Source organism: Schistocerca gregaria, chromosome 1, assembly GCF_023897955.1.
Source record: "Schistocerca gregaria isolate iqSchGreg1 chromosome 1, iqSchGreg1.2, whole genome shotgun sequence".
Lineage (NCBI taxonomy): Eukaryota > Metazoa > Arthropoda > Insecta > Orthoptera > Acrididae > Schistocerca > Schistocerca gregaria.
This window is the reverse complement of record NC_064920.1, coordinates 465449752-465474389: the sequence shown is the minus strand read 5'-3', so window position 1 is coordinate 465474389 and position 24638 is coordinate 465449752. Positions and strand designations below refer to the sequence as shown.

At 43.3% G+C, this 24638-nt stretch overlaps 1 protein-coding gene across 1 annotated transcript in view; it reads left to right on the top strand.

Annotated features, from left to right (window-relative positions):
• The first annotated feature begins 815 nt into the window (after window positions 1-815).
• LOC126352812 (CLIP domain-containing serine protease HP8-like) overlaps window positions 816-24638 on the top strand; it is a 65622-nt gene continuing 41799 nt past the window's right edge. Inside the window, exons 1-3 of the mRNA XM_050002715.1 lie at window positions 816-1030; window positions 17903-17978; window positions 22846-22940. Coding sequence (XP_049858672.1) covers window positions 943-1030; window positions 17903-17978; window positions 22846-22940 — 259 coding nt within the window. The 5' untranslated portion in view covers window positions 816-942. The remainder of the gene's footprint in view (window positions 1031-17902; window positions 17979-22845; window positions 22941-24638) is intronic.

Below are 24638 nucleotides of genomic sequence, written 5' to 3'. Positions count from 1 at the left end.
TTATCTAGCAGTGGCGGCACTGATTGCGTCTTGCCGCTTGCGTAATTGCGTCTTGCCGCTTGCGTAGTATACATTGGACCAGAATCTCTTAGGGTTTTGCATCACATTTAGAGGCAAGGTTTCATTGTGGGAACCATTCATCTCGCATTGAAGTTCGCGCAAAATTTCGAGTGTCTTTAAAATTTTGCCAATTTTGGGGATTTTGCGTTATTTTAAATTTGGAATGTTTTTTTCGTTGATTCTGCGACAGTATTCTGAACTGTTTAGTGTGGTATGGGAGATCAGTACCGTCTCTTATTAATTTGTTTCGTATATATTTCTCAGTTGCCGTCGATACTGTTTCTCTGAAATTAGGCCGCATGTGTTCTATGCTTAGATAGTCAGATTGGAAGGAGTGGAGACTTTCCCTTAGAAAGACATCAACCTATTTTTTATCTTCTTTTTTTAAACAGATAAACTTTTCGTTTATTTTTGGTGGGTTTGAATGTTGAAGTTTTCAGTTTCGCTACGGCAACCGTGTGTTTGGTGATCCCTGTATCCGTTATGATGCTCCCTATCTGTTTACGATAATTTGTGATATTGGTCTGATCACGATTATTTGTTGGTAAGAGGTCAAGTTTGTTTTTGATGCCAGTTACATTCAGAGTGGGCTCCTGAAATACCTATTTAAAATAATTTTCTGCGAAAGCATGAATAATGTTTTAGCCTGTGTACTTATCGGAGCAGTAGCCTACCGTGTCTACGACGTCTGCAGTGCGTCGCGTGAGATTGACCCTTAAGGCCGGTGTCTGGGGGAGTCCGGGGAGCTATTTATTGGTTTGGTGTCGGAAACGCGGGCGGCGGCGCGTGCGGTGCGTGTCAGGGGGCTGCGACCGTCGCTCATCTATAACGGAGCTCTGCGCCGTGGGCCGGCAGTGCGTGTGCAGAGCCCACAGCGCAGCCATGGCCAGGCCAGGAGCACGACTCGCCTACAGCGCGTGCGCCGTCGCCGTCGCCGTCTTGGCAGCTTTCGTGGCCACAGCAAGTGCCCGTGAGTACACTGCCGCCGACTACTCACGGTGGCGTGATCCTCGTATTTCAGCTCGAAACCACGCCGCCCTTGACCGATGCCCAGTGTGTTCCATCTGCTGTTTGTAAAGGCTTTCTATAGTTGTAATTTGATGTTAGCAAACCGTAGAAAAGCGCACGGGAACTGCCCAAGTTTCTTATGTAGTGTCCAAGCCGTAAGAATGCAAACAACAGCGTCTGTTATACCTACGACTACGACGCATATACGATGTTTCAGTTCAAATAGCTCTGAGCACTATGGGACTTAACATCTGAGGTCATCATTCCCCTAGAACTCAGTACTACTTAAACCTAACGAACCCAAAGACGTCACATACGTCCATGCCCGAGGCAGGAGTCGATCCTGCGACCGTAGCGGTCGCGCGCTTCCAGACTGAAGCGCCTAGAACCGCTCGGCCACACCGGCCGGCGTTCTTTGTAGTTACTGCGGTTAATATTTTTGAGTCTTGTATTACCCCTTGTGAACCTACGATTAATGATTTTAATTATACCTTCCCACTGTTCTGCAAAACTGTTTCTTATTTACTTCAAACTCGTCGAGGTATATTCCGTCTTTGCAGCTGAATGAAAGGCAGTTTATCTTTTGCCGTACACGTTTCGCTTCTTTTATTTATTTAGCATATACAGTGGGCTGTAATACATGTTTCTTTTAATATAAGTAATAAATGTAGTATGTAATAGTTACTATCTTGGATTATGTCATATTTTTTTCTTGTTTTTCAAATTTAAAGCAACTTTTGTAGCACAAATTTCATGAGCTTCAATTATCGTTCGGTGTAAAGATTTCCCAGTGTCGTTAGTCCATGTATGTGGTCCTGGAGATGTGTTCATTCGGTTCCCATGTTCCACCTGGCAGATTTTCCCCACATTTATCACAACACATCACTTGAACTTACCATTTTGTGATCAACATGCGTGTGTTTACAGTGTTTAGTGTTACCAACAGTGACTATGTGTTTATCTTTCGTCTTTTTTGGAAAATTTGTGGAAATTTGTAGTAAGTTCTTATGAGACCAAACTGCCGACGTCATCGATCCCTGGGCTTACACACTACTTAATCTAACTTAAACTTACGCTAATGACAAAACACACACACACACACACACACACACACACACACACACACACACACAGGACTACTCGAATCTCCGACGGGGGCAGCCGCGCGACCCGTCACCCGTGTTTCATCTTTTGTTTGTGCTCTGTGTGATCCGATATTTTCCATTTGTGTGTGTGTGTGTGTGTGTGTGTGTGTGTGTGTGTGTGACAGAGAGAGAGAGAGAGAGAGAGAGAGAGAGAGGGGAGGGGGAGGGGGAGTGGGAAAGAAGGGGAGGAAGATTCCTTAATTATTTATTCTGGTTATGTTTCAGATTTCCTAACATAATCAGTGAGTTATTTCTTGTATTGATTTGGCCACTGATTACTTTCGATTTTATTGGAAGGGTTCTTTCTAAGTGAAAGTATTCTTGCAATGTCAGGAGTCTTTCGTTTTGATCGTTCACTCAAATAATTTTTATGTCTTGCTCCATGATGAATGGTTCATGTCCCTGTTTCATCGGGTGTTCGGCAAACGTAGAATGCTTATTTTCATACATCGAGCTTCTTATATGTTCTTTATATCTAATTTAAAAGTTCTCACCGAGCGAGGTGGCGCAGTGGTTAGCACACTGGACTCGCATTCGGGAGGTCGACGGTTCAATCCCGTCTCCAGCCATCCTGATTTAGGTTTTCCGTGATTTCCCTAAATCGTTTGAGGCAAATGCCGGGATGGTTCCTTTCAAAGGGCACGGCCGATTCCCTTCCCTAACCCGAGCTTGCGCTCCGTCTCTAATGACCGCGTTGTCGACGGGACGTTAAACACTAACCACCACCACCACCATAAAAGTTCTCTCTGTCATCCCAAGATATATTGATTCATATTCTTGGCATTCTAACTCGTATATATGTCCTCCTTGGTATTTATCTAGTTTCTCTGTTGTTTTTGTTTGTAAATTTGAATGGTGTGTGTTTCTTGTTATGTAAGCAATGTGTAATCCCTGTTTCATTAATACACATGCTATAGTATGTGTTGATTTGTGTTTGTATAGGAAAGTGCACCATTTCTTTCTGTTTGTGTTGCTGTTTTATGTTTCCGTATGTGCTATAGCGTCTGTTGTTTTCTTTCAATTTTTCTTTTTTTGTTGGTATTTGCGCTATCTGCTTGTTTTGGTTGAGTCTTTGTAATACATGGGTGTTGTAAGCATTGTTTGTGGCTACGAGTTGTCTTGTTGGCTAAGCTTTGGGGGTGGGGGTGGGGGGGTTATTGGACCTGAAGGTCCTGGTCCAAACTGCAGCTCAATCGTAATGAATTTTATCTTTTAATAATATTGTTGGCGAAAGTCTAGATCAGGGCCAGTGACATTCACGGCGGGGCTCATCTACTGCTCATAAATTGGCAGTGCGTCAGTTTCGCGTAGGTAGTGGGATAATACTTTCAAATAACAAGTGATAGGCGAGGACATAGCAATGTATTTATAGCACCGAAATTGAAACCATTCTCCTGTTCGCTGTTTTTTTGTACGTTAGCGAGTTGAGTCGTATTTCGTGATTGACAGCGAATGGTAAGAAGTGGAGTGGTTTAACAGATTTAATTATACATGGAGACGACGCTCGTTCGTGTATGGGTCACGGATTAATTGCAGATACGTGGAAGCGTATTAAATGTGGGAGTGAAATGGTTCTTGAGGAGTGTAAAATTTGTACTGATGGAGTCTGAAGTGTAGCAAAAGCAGCCACTTGTCGAAGTGTTGTATTAGAAACAATTCCGGGTTTTCATGTAGTCGGCTAAAAATTGGCATGCTTTTGCCATTCACGTACTTATGGGTTTATGAAAGCCAATATAAATGTTTATCTCGAAAATTAGATTTAGCGAAGCAAACTCTGGTCGACTGTCGACTATTCTTTTGAGAAGTTTGCGTGCAGATTTGCCACAGACAAAATGACAAACTAGATGGCGAAGGAGATATTGTCCAGATCGACGAATCACATTTCGGAAAGAAGTTTGACGGAGGAAACAAGAAAACACGTCGATGGATGTCTGGAGCTATACAGCGAAGTATGTAGGAGGGTTTTTTTTCTCTAGTTGTGCCAAGGCACTCAAAAGCAGTTATTTCGAAACTTATTAAAGAAAATATTTTGCCAGGACAGTAGTTAATTCCGACTGGTTTTCAAAGAACAGATGCTTGAAAAATGAAGGTTTCCTACTCCTTCAGATGAATCATAAACTGTTTCAAGGATCCCGGGACAAGTGCCCATATAAATACGATAGAAGGTACATGGGTCTCCACTGGAGGGTCCCTCCATGGCGCGAGGTAGTGCAAAACTTACTTTGGCAGCTACCTCTTTGGGCATATGTGGAGGAAGCAGAATCAACAAGAGCCACAGTTGGTTTATGTCCTTGCGGGCTGATACATTAGTCTGCAATCCATATGAATAAAATTTGTTGCACTTAGTTTTTTCTGTATACTTATTCGCAGCGTTCAAACAACATGCAATTACATTTTTTGATACTACTTCATGACAGTCCTCCCACGATTTAGTTAAAAAGCATTGATCCACATATCTCCTCCCATTATTTAATTCAAAACTATTCATCCACTTACTCAGTGCGCTTGTGCAGATCAATTGCGTAGCAAAAGAGGCCAGAGAAATATTTCAGTGTTTTTTGAACACATCATGGATTGCGACGCCGTCTTTCCATCGCATTTGTAATCACGTTTACAGCAATATTTAAATTTCTCTTCCGAATGTATTCAAAATACATCGTCTGTTTGCTGCTCTCTCATTGTCTGCGTAACACAAACAGCTTACACACTTTACTTTGTTCCCTCACACCGCACAGCACGCGGTGGCAACAGTCCTGAGAAGAACACGTGGGTACCCATTGGCCCTATTCTAGTCACTTACCAATACTATTTTCAGTTTTTCATGCTTCAGGGGACATGGCCATGGTGGAGGGGGGGGGGAGGGGTGGAATGAACGTAGAAAACCATTTCAAAGCTTAATTTTGTTGTGTAACTACTGTAATAGTTTTATGCAAACATTTTGGCGTCTGTAAAGTCTTGCGACGTTTATACTCGTGTAATGACCATCTTTTTCAAATTTAGCTTACTATGGCGTAGGGCCAAAACGTAAAATGGAAAGGTACACAGCGCAGCTGTCAATGGTCATCTAGAGTTATCCCCCAAATTTAATAGTAGAATCTGCATGTCACCTTGATCACTGTGCGTGAAGTATCTTATTCACAATCCGTTGTAATGGTCACGAGAAACGCTGTACATACTAGACACACAGCGATCTGCGCCCAGCAAGGCCCAAACAATCTTTGTGTATATCCGTTTCGAATGGTGCGGACTAGCCATCGAAAGGATGAAATATCAGAAAAGAAGTTGCTCTAGGTAAGTTTCCTGAAATAGCAAAAAAGAAAGGAAACAATAAATTTATCCGCAGCAGTCTTTAAACTCATGTCGTTCAAAGCTAGAAGATAAAACTCCCTGCCACGTAGAATTATATTACAGGGAGAAATACGATACAGACACAGAGTCTTTCTGCATTGTAAACGTAGAAAGAGATTCAGTTCATCCTACACGCACGTCTTGTCTCCAGTGAGTGAGCGCTGTTTCCTAGGTTAAATATCGTCGGAATACGACAGGAATCCTTTACCTTTCACCTTTCAGGAGGTTGCTACTGAAATAAAATTGGTGGACAGTTTCGTATATGCTATCTAATGAAAGCCGAAAGATGATGAAGTTGGCAAATCAACCAACGCGCACAAATAATTTCGAAACTGTTTCGTAAATGATGCTGCAGGGAAAACCCTTGTGGAAAACCTAGGAATTGGTAATTTTAAAATACTGAAATTAGTTCTCGTCTAATTGCATGATGTCTCTGTGTGACAGCATCTCACAAAATGTTGTTTGACGTCCACAAAACCTTTCCAGTCGTTCACGAATAGTGGAAAAATGCCGTCGCCATGCTTGTTGGTGTCAATATCTGAACTTTTTATACAGAATGTATCATAATCAATGGCGTAAACGCATACAGTTGAATGGTCACGATACTAGAAGCAAAAAAGTCTCAGTAAACGTAGGGTCGAAAATGCATTTCTTACGAGCTACGAGCAATTTTTCGTCTTTGATATTGCGATACGAATCTCTTCTACTGCAATTTCTTTGCTTTCCATATTTTGGGAACTGGTAGCAGGGAACAAAACAAGACAAAAAGTAAAGTAAACATGTGCTCTAATATGCGTTCCTTAAGAGCTATAAGCACTTGTTCATCTTTGCTACTTTGAAACACAACTCTTCTAATGATCAAGTGCTCGTAACTTTTAAGGTAGGCGTACTCTATAGAGTACATGTTTGCTGGTCATTTTTTCTTATTTTGGTCCATACTACCACTTCCCAAAATATCTACATCTACATCTACATCCGTACTCCGCAAGCCACCTGACGGTGTGTGGCGGAGGGTACCCTGAGTACCTCTATCGGTTCTCCCTTCTATTCCAGTCTCGTATTGTACGTGGAAAGAAGGATTGTCGGTATGCTTCTGTGTGGGCTCTAATCTCTCTGATTTTATCCTCATGGTCTCTTCGCGAGATATACGTAGGAGGGAGCAATATACTGCTTGACTCTTCAGTGAAGGTATGTTCTCGAAACTTTAACAAAAGCCCGTACCGAGCTACTGAGCGTCTCTCCTGCAGAGTCTTCCACTGGAGTTTATCTATCATCTCCGTAACGCTTTCGCAATTACTAAATGATCCTGTAACGAAGCGCGCTGCTCTCCGTTGGATCTTCTCTATCTCTTCTATCAACCCTACCTGGTGCGGATCCCACACTGCTGAGCAGTATTCAAGCATTGGGCGAACAAGTGTACTGTAACCTACTTCCTTTGTTGTCGGATTGCATTTCCTTAGGATTCTTCCAATGAATCTCAGTCTGGCATCTGCTTTACCGACGATCAACTTTATATGATCATTCCATTTTAAATCACTCCTAATGCGTACTCCCAGATAATTTATGGAATTAACTGCTTCCAGTTGCTGACCTGCTATTTTGTAGCTAAATGATAAGGGACCTATCTTTCTATGTATTCGCATCACATTACACTTCGCTACATTGAGATTCAATTGCCATTCCGTGCACCATGCGTCAATTCGCTGCAGATCCTCCTGCATTTCAGTACAATTTTCCATTGTTGCAACCTCTCGATACACCACAGCATCATCTGCAAAAAGCCTCAGTGAACTTCCGATGTCATCCACCAGGTCATTTATGTATATTGTGAACAGCAACGGTCCTATGACACTCCCCTGCGGCACACCTGAAATCACTCTTACTTCGGAAGACTTCTCTCCATTGAGAATGACGTGCTGCGTTCTGTTATCTAGGAACTCCTCAATCCAATCACACAATTGATCTGATAGTCCGTATGCTCTTACTTTGTTCATTAAACGACTGTGGGGAACTGTGTCAAACGCCTTGCGGAAGTCAAGAAACACGGCATCCACTTGTGAACCCGTGTCTAAGGCCCTCTGAGTCTCGTGGACGAATAGCGCGAGCTGGGTTTCACACGATCGTCTTTTTCGAAACCCATGCTGATTCCTACAGAGTAGATTTCTAGTCTCCAGAAAAGACATTATACTCGAACATAATACGTGTTCCAAAATTCTACAACTGATCGACGTTAGAGATATAGGTCTATAGTTCTGCACATCTGTTCGACGTCCCTTCTTGAGAACGGGGATGACCTGTGCCCTTTTCCAATCCTTTGGAACGCTTCGCTCTTCTAGAGACCTACGGTACACCGCTGCAAGAAGGGGGGCAAGTTCCTTCGCGTACTCTGTGTAAAATCGAACTGGTATCCCATCAGGACCAGCGGCCTTTCCTCTTTTGAGCGATTTTAATTGTTTCTCTATCCCTCTGTCGTCTACTTCGATATCTACCATTTTGTCAACTGTGCGACAATCTAGAGAAGGAAGCACAGTGCAGTCTTCCTCTGTGAAACAGCTTTGGAAGAAGACATTTAGTTATTCGGCCTTTAGTCTGTCATCCTCTGTTTCAGTACCATTTTGGTCACAGAGTGTCTGGACATTTTGTTTTGATCCACCTACCGCTTTGACATAGGACCAAAATTTCTTAGGATTTTCTGCCAAGTCAGTACATAGAACTTTACTTTCAAATTCATTGAAAGCCTCTCGCATAGCCCTCCTCACACTACATTTCGCTTCGCGTAATTTTTGTTTGTCTGCAAGGCTTTGGCTATGTTTATGTTTGCTGTGAAGTTCCCTTTGCTTCCGCAGCAGTTTTCTAACTCGGTTGTTGTACCACGGTGGCTCTTTTCCATCTCTTACGATCTTGCTTGGCACATACTCATCTAACGCATATTGTACCATGGTTTTGAACTTTGTCCACTGATCCTCAACACTATCTGCACTTGAGACAAAACTTTTGTGTTGAGCCTTCAGGTACTCTGTAATCTGCTTTTTGTCACTTTTGCTAAACAGAAAAATCTTCCTACCTTTTTTAATATTTCTATTTACGGCTGAAATCATCGACGCAGTAACCGCTTTATGATCGCTGATTCCCTGTTCTGCATTAACTGATTCAAATAGTTCGGGTCTGTTTGTCACCAGAAGGTCTAATATATTATCGCCACGAGTCGGTTTTCTGTTTAACTGCTCAAGGTAGTTTTCAGATAAAGCACTTAAAAATATTTCACTGGATTCTTTGTCCCTGCCACCCGTTATGAACGTTTGAGTCTCCCAGTCTATATACGGCAAATATAGAAAGCAAAGAACTTGCAGTAGAAGAGATTTGTTTCACAGTATCGAAGATGAATAATTGCTAGTAGCTCTTAAGGTATGCATTTTTCGACCCTATGTTTCCTGAGACTTTTTTGCTTCTAGTGACTTGTACCTTCAACTGTATGCGTCTACGCCATTTATTATGATACACCCAGCATAAATGACGCTGCCACGGTGGCACCAGCAGTTTCCGTTTCCCAAAACAGCCAGGTGGATGCTTGATGAGTTTTTAGAGCAACGTATTTATTCCTACTGCTACCTTTTCAATATAGGGTTTCATGTGATAGCCCTCGATTGTTCATAAACGCTCTGCAAAGTTATAAGTTATAATGAAGCAGATTGTCCAACAACTGGAAACTATCGCAGGCGGATAATTCACGCTGCAGGGTTATATGACCTTTAAATGGATCCGTGAGTTTTCCAGTCTGCTTTTCAAAACTCTATGTGAACCTAATCTAACACGCACATTTTCTGGGCAACACACTCGAAATTGGTGACCTGCTATTTCCTCCTAAGTATCCTTGTCATGGCGGACTTACAAGACTTTGAAAGAAGTGAAAGTAGCCACATATTACATAGATAAACAAATTAATTGTATAAGTACATTAGCGACAATGATTAAAGCAGCAAGTACTTGTATACTGGAAAACAGTGTGTTGGGACAGAAGATTTGTACGTAACTGAAACGGCATAGGTTTCCAGATAACGGTAGACGTCACTGCAAGCGTAACAGTTTTCCCGCGGTAGATACGGAGACATCCACCTGGAAAACTAGCAGCAGTAAACCGTTACGGTACAGGGTGGCACAAGCGTCGTGCATTTCTCAAGAAAGGACAGCCTGTGGGCCCACAGTGTTCATCCTATCTCTAAGAATATTTTGCTAAATCGATGAGAACTTAATCTCTAGATATCGCTATAGTATTTACTGTCATTAGTCAGCAGTTAAAGAACCTCTTGTCGACATGTGTAAAGACTAGGAGACATTCCTTGCAATAATTTCTCATGTTTATCATGTCAGTGTAGTTCCTCCTGTCCTTACGTCACTATAATATAAATAATAGGTAAACGAATTTTTTTTATACTTATCAGGATGACAGAAGAATCCGGGCAAATTGGCTGTGAAAACATGCCGGTAGTGTTACTTTTACAACGCCTTGTGCACGCAACCTGCAGCGGTACATGACATCAGTACGTTCCTTCACCTCAAATTAAGACCACGGATTAGAGACACTGGAATTTTGACGACTCACCAGGACGATGTATTTACAGTTTTACCACATTAATTATTATTATTATTATTTATTAATTGCAGGGTGATCGTCCACCTTGGTAATTACAGTGGGTCGTTTGCTACTACAAACTAGACAATTTTCATAATTTTAGTACTTTACTTGTTTTTTACATAAATAAACTTTTAATTAAAAAGAAAAAACAGAAAAACGCAAGATGCATAAAGTACAATTGAGAAAAACGTTACTATATTCTTAAGAAGAAAATAATACACGAAATGAAAGATTTAGATAGTAAAAGAGGTTCCTTTGCCTAGCTGGAACAAGTGGTAGGGCTTTGGTAAACACTTCGAGCCCGTCTCACCTAATGTAGCTTATTCTGTTCTTCTGTAGCTACTACTATATGTGCGTGTGTTGTGATGTTAACTCTACATTATTTGTGTACAAGGTACGACAGTACTGTTTGTTACCTCCTGAGGAGGTGACTTCGAACCTTATCACCCTAAAGAGCGCTTCGTATCTATGTCGCGCGTTTGAGTTTGTATATTTACGTTTTATTATACTGAATTTGTACGTTTGTACACAATTTTATAACGTTCACATGTTTTACAGTTTGTGTCTTATACATTTCATGAATTACATATATACATTTTTGAAAATAATGATCCAACGAACTTGTTTTACTCGTGCAAACAAGAAAACTCGTTATTGTATTTGTATTGCTAACTTATTTAATTCCATGTTAGTATTACACGCAGTATTGTTGCAGTCGTGTGATCCCCTACTATGCCGTACATCTGGTGATATTGGAGTTTCATGTCATCTGTGTCTATACTTTCAACTGCTACCATACCAATGTTTGGGTATCTGTTGTCCCACGTATCATGTTGCGATGTAGGGAGTGTTTCGAGTAGTGATCTTGTATATGGTTGTTGCTACTTATAAGTCGTGTGTGGCGCTTTCAGTATTCCACCAGTGATGCGGTTAAGCATGCTCTGGATCTCTTAAAGCTTGTCCTGTGTCTTCGATTTATGACGTCGGGGGCCTTACATGTGAGTGGCACATTTCAGTTTTGTGTGTTCGGGAGATCCACGTTGCCCTATTCACACGTATCACTTTGACTAAGGCCAAAGCGGTGCACGTGGGCCATGGCCCCTGCCGGTAAGTGTACCGCGACTTGATTCAACGTGTCTGAGCGTCAACCGTTACTGGATATTCAGGAAGGAGGAGAAAATCCGACGGCCCCTGTCAGATGATTCCCATTCTTTTCGCCATGTCTCTGCCTTCTAAATATGTAATTGGCGTTTTTCTGTAATATGCTTCCCTGGTATCTCATATACCTCATCCAGTCTTCCCCTTTTAAGCCTGTCCACGCCTCACAATGATTTTTCAGGCCGTGAATGACTGTCGATGTGTTCAGCAATTACGTGCGAAACACATTATAGATCGAAAGACGGCTGTATGATACATTTGCAGTGTCAGCAATAGCAATCTGTAATGAGTTGAGTTTAGTCTGGCGAGATTGTGTATTAGTTTTGTCGTTTTTCGGTTATAAGTCTTACGTGCTCGTTGAATTTCAGTCGTCCGTCGAGGTGTATGCCTAGGTATCTTGCTCAAAATGGTTCAAATGGCTCTGAGCACTATGGGACATCTGAGGTCATCAGTCCCCCTAGAACTTAGAACTACTTAAACCGAACTAACCCTAGGACATCACACACATCTATGCACGAGGCAGGATTCGAACCTGCGACCGTAGCGATCTTGCGGTTCCAGACTGTAGTACCTAGAACCGCTCGGCCACCCCGGCCGACTAGGTATCTTGTTATTTTCCTATGTGTGCTAATGTTGTTCAGTCTAATGGTGCAGTTTCTATGCAGGGCACCTTTGATCAGTAAATATACTGTCGTGTTTGCCGCAATTGTGAGTTTTTTATGGCTGAACCAGTCACTTTTTTTTTTTTTATAAGGAGTGCAGCCTTGCCTAAGAGTTGCGTTCTAGAGTTTGCAGTTTCTACTACCAGCAAGTCATCAGCATAGGCTACTTTACCCTTCATCCTATCAACTTCGTGTAGGTTGTTTAGGAGGGGTTCAATGGCAATACCCAGAAATCTGACCCACAGAGTGAGCCTTGTCGGCATTCTTATGTTTTTTTTTTTTTATATCCTTTTGTGTTCCTGCTAGCCATACACGATCTTTGAAGAATCGAGTAAGTTATTGCATAAGACTGTTGGTGTCTGCATCTCTCGTAGCAGTGCAAACAAGACATGCCACCAGAGATTGTGGAAGGCGACTGCTGTATCTATTGCGTTTACTACTGCGTATTTTTCTTATGTGTCCTGTATTATTTCCAGAAGGCTGTTAACGGCATAGTCTATTGAGCCTTCTGGTCTAAAACCATTCTGATTGGACTAAGGCCTAAGAACGTCATGTCTGACTGTCGTCCATTACACAGGAGTCTCTCCTGCACCTTAACCAAAGCGTTGAAGAGGGAGACGGGCCTGTCAGTTTTTGGGTCATTTGGGTCGCGAACCTCAGATTTTTTGGGGAGTTGGCAAGGACTCTACCTTGTAGCGGTGCTTCATTCAATAACTCTGTTAGAAAGAGGGTGACATGTGCAACGGTATTTTTTAGTGTTTCTGAGTGTACGCCATGTCGGCCGGGATTCCTACTCTTTAATTATTTAATTGCTAACGCTACTTCTTCTTGAGGGAATGGGACATTAATGGGGCCATTGGTGTAGGTGTCCTTCATTTGTATTCGTACGTCTGCGTAATGTTGCTGGTCATTCGCCTTTTTGTCATCAGGGAGAAGCCTGTTCAGCAGGTACTGCGTTGGACATTTCCAGCCCCTTACAGTAGAGCCTTCCGTGGGCCTAAGAGTTGCCGGCGTCTTTACCTAATCTGTTAAAAGTTTAAATGGTTCCCCCATGTATCGTTTTGTAGCAGAGTTTTGTCAAAACTGTACCAGTGATCCTGTCAGGTCTTGTCTAATTTCTTTTTATGGTTTTGCTTTGCATCACGGTATAAATCCAATCTTACCACCCTCTTTCGTGCTGTTTTTGCTTTTTGGTAATGTTTCCTTTTGTCTCCAGCGTCATTCCTTAGCTTTTTTATCTTAGTTGACCAGTGGAGTTTCGGTTTCGGTGCACAGTCGGTCTTTGGGATAACTAATCGTTGTGCTTTTTGAAGCAGGTCCGTCAGGATGTGACCCTTATAGTCCAAACAACCATTGACTGGATGGAGGGAAAATTCTTCAAATACGTCCCTTATTTTTACCAGTCAGTGTTGTTTAGAAGAAGTCGTTGCTTTTGTTCTTGTGAAGATTGTGTCTCCATGTATGTGTTTGTGTGGGTGAGTATGACGTTGCGGTCACTGTATGTGGCATTTTATAGTCTTCCCATTTGTTATGTATATTATGGACTTCGTATCTGCTAGTGACATATCAACATTGCTGGATCCTCCTCCATTAAGTAAGTAGGTGTTTGTCCTGCTTTCTTTAAAACAAAGATGCTGCGTTCATTTATTGTATCAACTACTATTTGTCCCCTACTGCCTGTTCTGCCTGCGTCTTATAGAGTCGACCGTACATTCATGTCACTAAGTATGAGTAATACTTTGTTCGTAGGAATCTTGTTTATGGGAGCATAAATTCCTTTTGCAATTGATAAGTGTTTTTTCTTGCACTCTGTCTTGAGATGCGAGCGAATGATGCATTCTACTCCTCACATCTGCATGTTTCCATATGATCTTAGACGTTGAAAACCATTTTAAAAGCAACTGGGTCATTTTGCGGGAGAATGAGAAGTACCGAAGACACATCAGAGTAGGCTAGCTTATGTTGATCCGATAAACAATAATAGGCCCAGAAGAGAAACCGTGATAAGAATGTTAATTTTTATAGCAGGACAGACTGTCGGCCATTTCATTTATGTTCATCAGTATCAATAAAATTCTTTTAAGCTTTTTAACATTTTTTTCGTTTCACATGGTATCCACGACTTCAAGTAATTGGTTCAACTGGGTGTTAACGCTGCCATAATTTTCCCGATCCCTAGTACACATGAGTCACTTCGTCTGTCCATCTTATGTCTGCACTGTGTACGAGAAATATGTCCAGATAATTTATGCTGTTTACATTTGTGTTCGAGAAGAAGATCGGCGATAAGTGGGAAATCCGGATTCGAGTCCCAGTACGGCACAAATTTTCATTCAACAGCTGGTGGTTGTCCTCTTACGCAGCTGCGAATTCATGTGGAGTATTATAAATGTCACATTACCTTCGTCGCTGTTTATTCGCACCATCACCAGATTACTAGTAAAGTTAGCGCCGCTTAAATTCTGTTTCCTAAGTAAGTTAATAGATTTTAAACTCGGGCACATTCCATATACTGGGAGAGGTAAATGACTATATTGACATTAGTCCTGGGCTCCATACACTATGCATGTTGATTACCCAGCTACGGATCAGTTAAGAAACATTGTACATGTCATTGGGAAAGTTAATTTAAAAAATATATATACACTCCTGGAAATTGAAATAAGAACACCGTGAATTCATTGTCCCAGGAAGGGGAAACTTTATTGACACTTTCTTGGGGTCAGATACATCACATGATCACACTGACAGAACCACAGGCACATAGACACAGGCAACAGAGCATGCACAATGTCGGCACTAGTACAGTGTATATCCACCTTTCGCAGCAATGCAGGCTGCTATTCTCCCATGGAGACGATCGTAGAGATGCTGGATGTAGTCCTGTGGAACGGCTTGCCATGCCATTTCCACCTGGCGCCTCAGTTGGACCAGCGTTCGTGCTGGACGTGCAGACAGCGTGAGACGACGCTTCATCCAGTCCCAAACATGCTCAATGGGGGACAGATCCGGAGATCTTTCTGGCCAGGGTAGTTGACTTACACCTTCTAGAGCACGTTGGGTGGCACGGGATACATGCGGACGTGCATTGTCCTGTTGGAACAGCAAGTTCCCTTGCCGGTCTAGGAATGGTAGAACCATGGGTTCGATGACGGTTGGATGTACCGTGCACTATTCAGTGTCCCCTCGACTGTCACCAGAGGTGTACGGCCAGTGTAGGAGATCGCTCCCCACACCATGATGCCGGGTGTTGGCCCTGTGTGCCTCGGTCGTATGCAGTCCTGATTGTGGCGCTCACCTGCACGGCGCCAAACACGCATACGACCATCATTGGCACCAAGGCAGAAACGACTCTCATCGCTGAAGACGACACGTCTCCATTCGTCCCTCCATTCACGCCTGTCGCGACACCACTGGAGGCGGGCTGCACGATGTTGGGGCGTGAGCGGAAGACGGCCTAACGGTGTGCGGGACCGTAGCCCAGCTTCATGGAGACGGTTGCGAATGGTCCTCGCTGATACCCCAGGAGCAACAGTGTCCCTAATTTGCTGGGAAGTGGCGGTGCGGTCCCCTACGGCACTACGTAGGATCCTACGGTCTTGGCGTGCATCCGTGCGTCGCTGCGGTCCGGTCCCAGGTCGACGGGCACGTGCACCTTCCGCCGACCACTGGCGACAACATCGATATACTGTGGAGACCTCACGCCTCACGTGTTGAGCAATATCGCGGTACGTCCACCCGGCCTCCCGCATGCCCACTATACGCCCTCGCTCAAAGTCCGTCAACTGCACATACGGTTCACGTCCACGCTGTCGTGGCATGCTACCAGTGTTAAAGACTGCGATGCAGCTCCGTATGCCACGGCAAACTGGCTGACACAGACGGCGGCGGTGCACAAATGCTGCGCAGCCAGCGCCATTCGACGGCCAACATCGCGGTTCCTGGTGTGTCCGCTGTGCCGTGCGTGTGATCATTGCTTGTGCAGCCCTCTCGCAGTGTCCGGAGAAAGTTTGTTGGGTCTGACACACCGGTGTCAATGTGTTCTTTTTTCCATTTCCAGGAGTGTATTTCCTAATTCACCTTACAAAAATATTACCTAAGGTAGGTGTAGATTAACATATTTTATTGTTAATTTTGATACTTTTCGTGCAGTGTTTTTATATACTGGGTGTTTCAAAAAGAATTACCTGATTTCAAAACTCCATATTTATAGATAAAACATACTACAAACGTGGCATGAATTGCAAAGTACTCATCTTAACATTTTAGCTGTGCTATTACAAATGCTCTGTGTATCCACCAGCAGCAGCATGAATGACATCTAGACGATAGCTACATGGTCATAAACTGTACACAATATATTTGCTTTTATAGACGTTATGGCACCCTTATTCTGTCCTTCTCTTCTTCTGTGTCACGACCTAGAGGGGAGATGAACAACCTTTCCTTCATATACACCCACAAGAAAAACTGGCATGGAGTCACACCTGGCGATCTTGGCGGCCAAGAATGCAGATCGTGTCTCGGGTCCCGTGCGCCATACCCAGCGTTGAGGCAGAGTGTATTTGGGAAACTGATGTGCGTTTTTATGCCAGTATGGCGGAACTCCATCCCGTCTGAAAATTAAGTCATCGGAGTCCTCCTGAAACCGTGGAATAAGCAAGTTCAGCAGCGTTTCAAAATAGCTCATTCCCGAAAAAAAGGACCACACACCTTTTCACTATAAATGGCACTAAAATGTTCACTTAAGGTGTGTTTCTGTGGTGCTCAATAGTGTTATGAGAGTTCTGTAGCCCCCATAAACCCTCGTTATGTCTATTTACTTAACCGTTAACTTGAAATGTTGCTTCATCTCTGAAAATTAGCCTGCCAGGGTGGCCAAGCGGTTCTAGGCGCTACAGTCTAGAACCGCGCGACCGCTACGGTCGCAGGTTCGAATCCTGCGTCGGACATGGATGTGTGTGATGTCCTTAGGTTAGTTAGGTTTAAGTAGTTCTAAGTCTAGGGGACTAATGACCTCAGATGTTAAATCCCATACTGCTTAGAGCCTTTTGATCCATTTTTTTCTGAAAATTAACCATGGGAAACACGTATCGTCTTCCATGTCCTGTAGCAGAGCATTGCCGAAGTCAACACGTTTACTTTTACCATCAACCCGAATAGACTGCGCTAACTGTAGTCTGTATGGTTGACAGACCAAACGACGCCTTAACACTCAGCAGAGAGTTGTGTGAGGAAATGCCAGTTCTGCGATTACGCGGCGGACTTCGCTCAAACGTTTGCTGAATACTTTCCACCATGTCATTGGAAGTGCAAGGTCGATCGGGCCTCTTACCTTTGCACAAACATCCTGTCTCTCCAAACTGGCGATGCCAACGACGAATGTTTTTGGGTGCAGGAAATCAAAGCCAAAACGCCGACGAAAAGCACGCCGGACCGAGAGCACTGACTCATTCTATGCAAACTGTAAAACACTGTTGAGCGTGCGCCATCTAATTGGCTGGCATCTAACGACGATTTCCTGAAACTCTAGGTCACGCCCATTCAAACAACACACATTTCATTTCCAACAGGTCCTATGGTTCGTAATTATTACCATCCAAACTCAGATAATTCATTTTGACAAACACTGTAGATTTGCAGAGACGTTTAGAACCTTGCTCGTGTTTACATCATTGTATTGAATTCGTGTTGTCTCCTTGTTCCACCTGGAAAAGCTGAATCCGCGTCTCAAGAAAATCAGTGAGATGTGCTCAATGCACGGGAAGCCGTTAAAAGCGTCCACGACGAATTCTGTGCAGAGAATTATTACAATAATGCTTTAATACGACAGTTCACTGTAAGATGTTTGTTATTAAATTTGTCTTTTCCTTTGCTACTCTTTGCAGAGCCGCACCCGCAACCAGAGGGTCCCGCCTGGCCGCAGAGCCTGCTGCAGCACCCCAACCTGCGGCTCCTGCCCACGTGAGTGGCGCCGGCTCTTTCCGAGTCTGCTCTATAGCACCACGTCTTCAATACCTGCACTATTTTTCTTTCTTCTTCTTTAATTTCAAAAGTTGTGAAAGTTTTTGCTGCGCGGAATGGCCGCGCGGTTAGAGGCACCATGTCACGGGCTGCGCGGCCCCTCCCGCCGGAGGTTCGAGTCCTCTCTCGGGCTGGGGTGTGTGTGTTGTTCTTAGAATAAGTTAGTTTAAGTAGTGTGTAAGTCTAGGGACCGGTGACCTTAGCAGAACATTTTTGAAATGTCATAGGTAGTTATTTGTCAGTTTCTAAATTCATGAAAGTAAATAACGTCATTACGCTATTCAGATATGGAAGAATGTGTGTTGACACTGCAAGCCTCGTTACTCGCCTCTGAGGAGAAGGCAAAGTTTTGTTCCTTAGGTGGTGTTCTCATTTTGCAAAGCCCCGCGGTGTGTGTATGTGTGAAGCCGTACCGAAATGATGGAATTTTCGAGACTGTCACAGATTCCTTAAGACTCTATGTTGAACTTTAATTGTTCAATAGAATCGCCATCTCAAAAATGCCCCTAACAAGGAATTTTAATGTGGGGAACTGCTACAAAACCCTACTGAACGACTATGTTTACGCAATCGAGTAATAGTAGTAGTGGTGGTGTGGTGGTGGTGGTGGTAGTGGTGGTGGTGAGCAGTGACACTGCACAAAACTCAGTGACTTGACTCTTAAAGGTGCTTGCAATCAAGAAATGAACGAATTAGGAAGGGCTCTTGTTGTTGTTGTTGTTGTGGTTGTGGTCTTCAGTCCTGAGACTGGTTTGATGCAGCTCTCCATGCTACTCTATCCTGTGCAAGCTCCTTCATCTCCCAGTACCTACTACAGCCTACATCCTTCTGAATCTGCTTAGTGTATCCATCTCTTCGTCTCCCTCTACGATTTTTACCCTTCACGCTGCCCTCCAATGCTAAATTTGTGATACTTTGATGCTTCAGGACATGGCCTACCAACCGATCCCATCTTCTAGTCAAGTTGTGCCACAAATTACTCTTCTCCTCAATCCTATTCAATACCTCGTCATTAGTTACGTGATCTACCCACCTAATCTTCAACATTCTTCTGTAGCACCACATTTCTTAAGCTTCCGTTCTCTTCTTGTCCAAACTATTTACCGTCCATGTTTTACTTCCATACATGGCTACATTCCATACAAATACTTTCAGAAACGACTTCCTGACACTTCAATCTATATTCGATGTTAACAAATTTTTCTTTCTCAGAAACGCTTTCCTTGCCAATGCCAGTCTACATTTTATACCCTCTCTACTTCGATCATCATCAGCTATTTTGCTCCCCAAATAGCAAAACTCCTTTACTACTTTAAGTGTCTCATTTCCTAATCTAATTCCCTCAGCATCACCTGACTTAATTCGACTACATTCCATTATCCTCGTTTTGCTTTTGTTGATGTTCATCTTATATCCTCCTTTCAAGACACTGTCCATTCCGTTCAACTGCTCTTCCAAGTCCTTTGCCGTCTCTGACAGAAATACAACGTCATCGGTGAACCTCAAAGTTTTTATCTCTTCTCCATGGATTTTAATACCTACTCTGAATTTTTCTTTTGTTTCCTTAACTGCTTGCTCAATATACAGATTGAATAACATCGGGGAGAGGCTACAACCCTGAGTCACTCCCTTCCCAACCACTGCTTCCCTTTCATTCCCCTCGACTCTTATAACTGCCATCTGGTTCCTGTAAAAATTGTAAATAGCCTTTCGCTCCCTGTATTTTACCCCTGCCACCTTTAAAATTTTAAAGAGTGTATTCCAGTCAACATTGTCAAAAGCTTTCTCTAAGTCTACAAAGGCTAGAAACGTAGGTTTGCCCTTCCTTAATCTTTCTTTTAAGGTAAGTCGTAGGGTCAGTATTGCCTCACGTGTACCAACGTTTCTATGGAATCCAAACTGATCTTGTCCGAGGTAGGCTTCTACAAGTTTTTCCATTCGTCTGTAAAGAATTCGCGTTAGTATTTTGCAGCCGTGGCTTATTAAACTGATAGTTCGGTAATTTTCACATTTGTCAACACCTGCTTTCTTTGGGATTGGAATTATTATATTCTTCTTGAAGTCTGAGGGTATTTTGCCTGTCTCATTCATGTTGCTCACCAGATGGTAGACCTTTGTCAGGACTGTCTCTCCCTAGGCCGTCAATAGTTTTGGTGGAATGTTGTGCACTCACGGGGCCTTGTTTCGACTCAGGTCTTTCAGTGCTCTGTCATACTCCTCACGCAGTATCGTATCTCCCATTTCATCTTCATCTACATCCTCTTCCATTTCCATAATATTTTCCTCAAGTACATCGCCCTTGTATAGACCCTCTATATACTCCTTCCACCTTTTGCTTTCCCTTCTTTGCTTAGAACTGGGTTTCCATCTGAGCTCTTGATATTCATACAAGTGGCTCTTTTTTCTCCAAAGGTATCTTTAATTCTCCTGTGGGCAGTATCTATCTTACCCCTAGTGAGATAAGCCTCTACATCCTTACATTTGTCCTCTAGCCATCCCTGCTTAGCCATTTTGCACTTCATGTTGATCTCATTTTTGAGACGTTTGTATTCCTTTTTGCCTCCTTCATTTACTGCATTTTTATATTTTCTCCTTTCATCAATTACATTCAATATTTCTTCTGTTACACAAGGATTTCTACTAGCCCTCGTCTTTTTACCTACTTGATCCTCTGCTGCCTTCACTACTTCATCCCTCAGAGCTACCCATTCTTTTGCTACTGTATTTCTTTCCCCCATTCTTTTCAGTTGTTCCTTATGCTCTCCCTGAAACTCCGTACAACCTCTGGTTTAGTCAGTTTATCCAGGTCCCATCTCCATAAATTCACACCTTTTTGCAGTTTCTTCAGTTTTAATCTACAGTTCATAACCAATAGATTGTGGTCAGTGTCCACATCTGCCCCTGGAAATGTCTTACAATTTAAAACCTGGTTCCTAAATCTCTGTCTTACCTTTACATAATCTATCTGATACCTTTTAGTATCTCCAGGATTCTTCCATGTATACAACCTTCTTTTATGATTCTTGAACCAAGGATTAGCTATGATTAAGTTATGCTCTGTGCAAAATTCTACCAGTCCGTTTCCTCTTTCATTTCTTAGCCCCAATCCATATTCACCTACTATGTTTCCTTCTCTCCCTTTTCCTAGTCTCGAATTCCAGTCACCCATGACTATTAAGTTTTCGTCTCCTTTCACTACCTGAATAATTTCTTTTATTTTATCATACATTTCTTCAATTTCTTCGTCATCTGGAGAGCTAGTTGGTATATAAACTTGTACTACTGTTGTAGGCATGGGCTTCGTGTCTATCTTGGCCACAATAATACGTCCACGATGCTGTTTATAGTAGCTTACCCGCACTCCTATTTTTTTATTCATTATTAAACCTATTCCTGCATTACCCCTATTTGATTTTGTATTTATAACACTGTATTCACCTGACCAGAAATCTTATTCCTCCTGCCACCGAACTTCACTAATTCCCACTATATCTAAGATTTAACCTATCCATTTCCCTTTTTAAATTTTCTAACCTAGCTGCTCGATTAAGGGATCTGACATTTCACGCTCCGATCCGTAGAATGCCAGTTTTCTTTCTCCTGATAACAACGTCCTCCTGACTAGTCCTCGCCCGGAGATCCGAATGGGGGACTATTTTACCTCTGGAATATTTTACCCAAGACGACGCCATCTTGACTTAACCATACAGTAAAACTGCATGCCCTCGGGATAAATTACGACTGCAGTTTCCCCTTGCTTTCATCCGTCCGCAGTACCAGCACAGAAAGGCCGTTTTGGTTAGTGTTACAAGGCCAGATCAGTCAGTCATCCAGACTGTTGCCCCTGCAACTACTGAAAAGGCTGCTGCCCCTCTTCAGCAAACATACGTTTGTCTGGCCTCTTAACAGATACCCCTCCGTTGTGGTTGCACCTACGGTACGGCTATCTGTATCGTTGAGGCACGCAAGCCTCCCCACCAACGGCAAGGTCCATGGTTCATGGGAAATGGGAAGGGCTAACTTATACAAATGCAACCAACCAAACGTTTAAATTACTCCAGTGGTTGATTGAATAATAAGTAAAAACGGTACTCTAACAGGAACCGGGATTAACAATGTTGTGGCAACGGTACGTCCCGTTTTCGAACATCAACGCCCTTCTGTTGCGGGTGGTGTGCATTCTCTCAACAGTATACCGTGGCGGCAAGTCGGCACTGTGTGGTCGCATGTGAAAAACCACAATCTCGCTCGTCAGAACACGGATACCGTGAAGTCCCGTCCACCGTTGAACTCTGTCCTCGACGTCTGAAGCCAGGGACCTTTCACCTTCAATATACAAACTAAGAGTTCTATCTTCACGTGTTCTGTGCGAACTGAGCGGTTCTCACGCTTCTTTAAAATGGAACTACAAGCCTCGACCGACAACCACTGTAGGTTTATAAAATACATTCCCCAGCATTAAATAACGTCATGGAAGTTTTGTATGATGAAACTGAAGCATCCTACCTACAGCTAGTCGTGACAATGTGCGCCGGCCACGGTGGCCGAACGGTTCTAGGCGCTACAGTCTGGAACCGCGCGACCGCTACGGTTGCAGGTTCGAATCCGGCCTCGGGCATGGATGTGTGTCTGTCCTTAGGTTAGTTAGGTTTAAGTAGTTCTAAGTTCTAGGGGACTGATGACCTCAGATGTTAAGTCCGATAGTGCTCAGAGCCGTTTGAACGAATTTTGACAATGAGCAGATGAATGTAGCGTATAAATGGAAGGAGGCTAGCCGGGTGGCTTGTGACATTTCAGTCTTTTGCAGGGACACATGTGGACAGGACTACTCTGACCGCATCACCGCCGGCGTGGCTCCCATCAACAAGTACCCGTGGACGGCGCTGCTCATCTACGCCTCAGGTAAGCTCTAAGCCTCACTCTTACTCGCCACATATTTCTTGTTGCCAGTACTTTTCTGCTTACGACTGAAAAGGCGAACGGTTTCTGGGGTCCTGGAAACGTAGTTCATGTTGATGACATGCGGGAGCAAAAATTCTCTCTGGTTACTATTAAATAACAACAAAAGTTTCTGACAACGTCCTTCGTTCTCACCGTCAGGAGGTGGCTGACACTGGCAGTATGTGTAAATTTATTTACACTCCACATAGCGTCAGCCGGCCGGTGTGGTCAAGCGGTTCTAGGCGCGTCAGTCTGGAACCGCGCGACCGCTACGGTTTCAGGTTCGAATCCTGCCTCGGGCATGGGTGTGTGTGATGTCCTTAGGTTAGTTAGGTTTAAGTAGTTCAAGATTCTAGGGGACTGATGACCTCAGATGTTAAGTCCCATAGTGCTCATAGCCATTTGAACCAAAATAGCGTCATCACGACGTATTCGGTCAACTGTTGCACACTAAATACCTCAACAACATCACTTAAAACAGCCAAGTCCTGATATGACATAGGAGGAAATAGTCAGATGCTTCAAAGTGATCAAAAGCAAGTTCCAATGCTCTCTTATTTTAAATTTGCAGATACCGAAAGGAATCGATGAGCTGAGAGCAGCTGTTTGCTAGGACATTTTATTTCCACAGTAGTTTGAACTGGAAAATGAACTTCCCTCTAGGACAGTGCTTTTCAACATTTTTGTGTAAGCGAATCTTTTCCACTTAAAAAACTTACGGCGACCCTCCATAACCGTAATGAAACTGCGCCAGTAATTTCAAAGAAAACGAATTCAATTTTCTTTCTATTGATATTATAATGATCTAGAAATAAAGTGCACTGCACAAGGTAGTCGCATCGCTCTGCAGGTAGTGGTATACGAAGAACATTCTGAAAGTAAGGCCCGATAGGTCGCGAAATGGAAACGACAGTGAAAATCCGATGACGCTTTGCACAGGTGTGTTAGGCACTGTCCCTAGTATGCCCGTCAATGGCGTCGCGTCGCTCTCTCCAGTCATGAGCACACTATATGGCGTAAATATGCCTAGAGCATGGTGTCTCCGCCAACTACGTGTGTCCGCTGCGATGTTGGACCTGCTTTCATGCACCTGTCATTCATTTTCTGTCTTCATGACAATTCTCGGCCGAACACTGCAGGGGTAATGAGGTCGCTCCTGTAGCATTTGTGCTGTCAAGTATTTCAGCACCCACCGTACAGCTCCCTCTGGTATCAATCTCTGCTCACATGAATCACTGCCTTCTAGAAGAGTATATTGGAAAGTTGGTACAATGCTATGACAGATGTCTAATGCTAGGCGCAAATTGAGACGTGTGTAGCGCATGCGATACGCGCAGGACAACGCACATTTCTGTGACTTTACAGGTTCGAATGTGAGTTGGTAAGTTGGGACGCGACATGGTGGGGAACTCAGCGTTCTGCTTGTCAGACAGTTTCTCGCTCCGTGCTAGCACTACGGGAGGGGCGAGGCAAAGCAGTCCTGCCATGTGCTCACATCGGCATGGCACCTATGGACAGTGATAGTACTGGCCGTCCGAAAAATACTGCTTTACTCTATACCGAAATTTATTGTCACTCAATAGTGTTTCGTTTTTCACCATTTAAGCTCTCCATCTTTCTTGTTAGTACATTATACTTTTCAGTTATTTATATGTATTC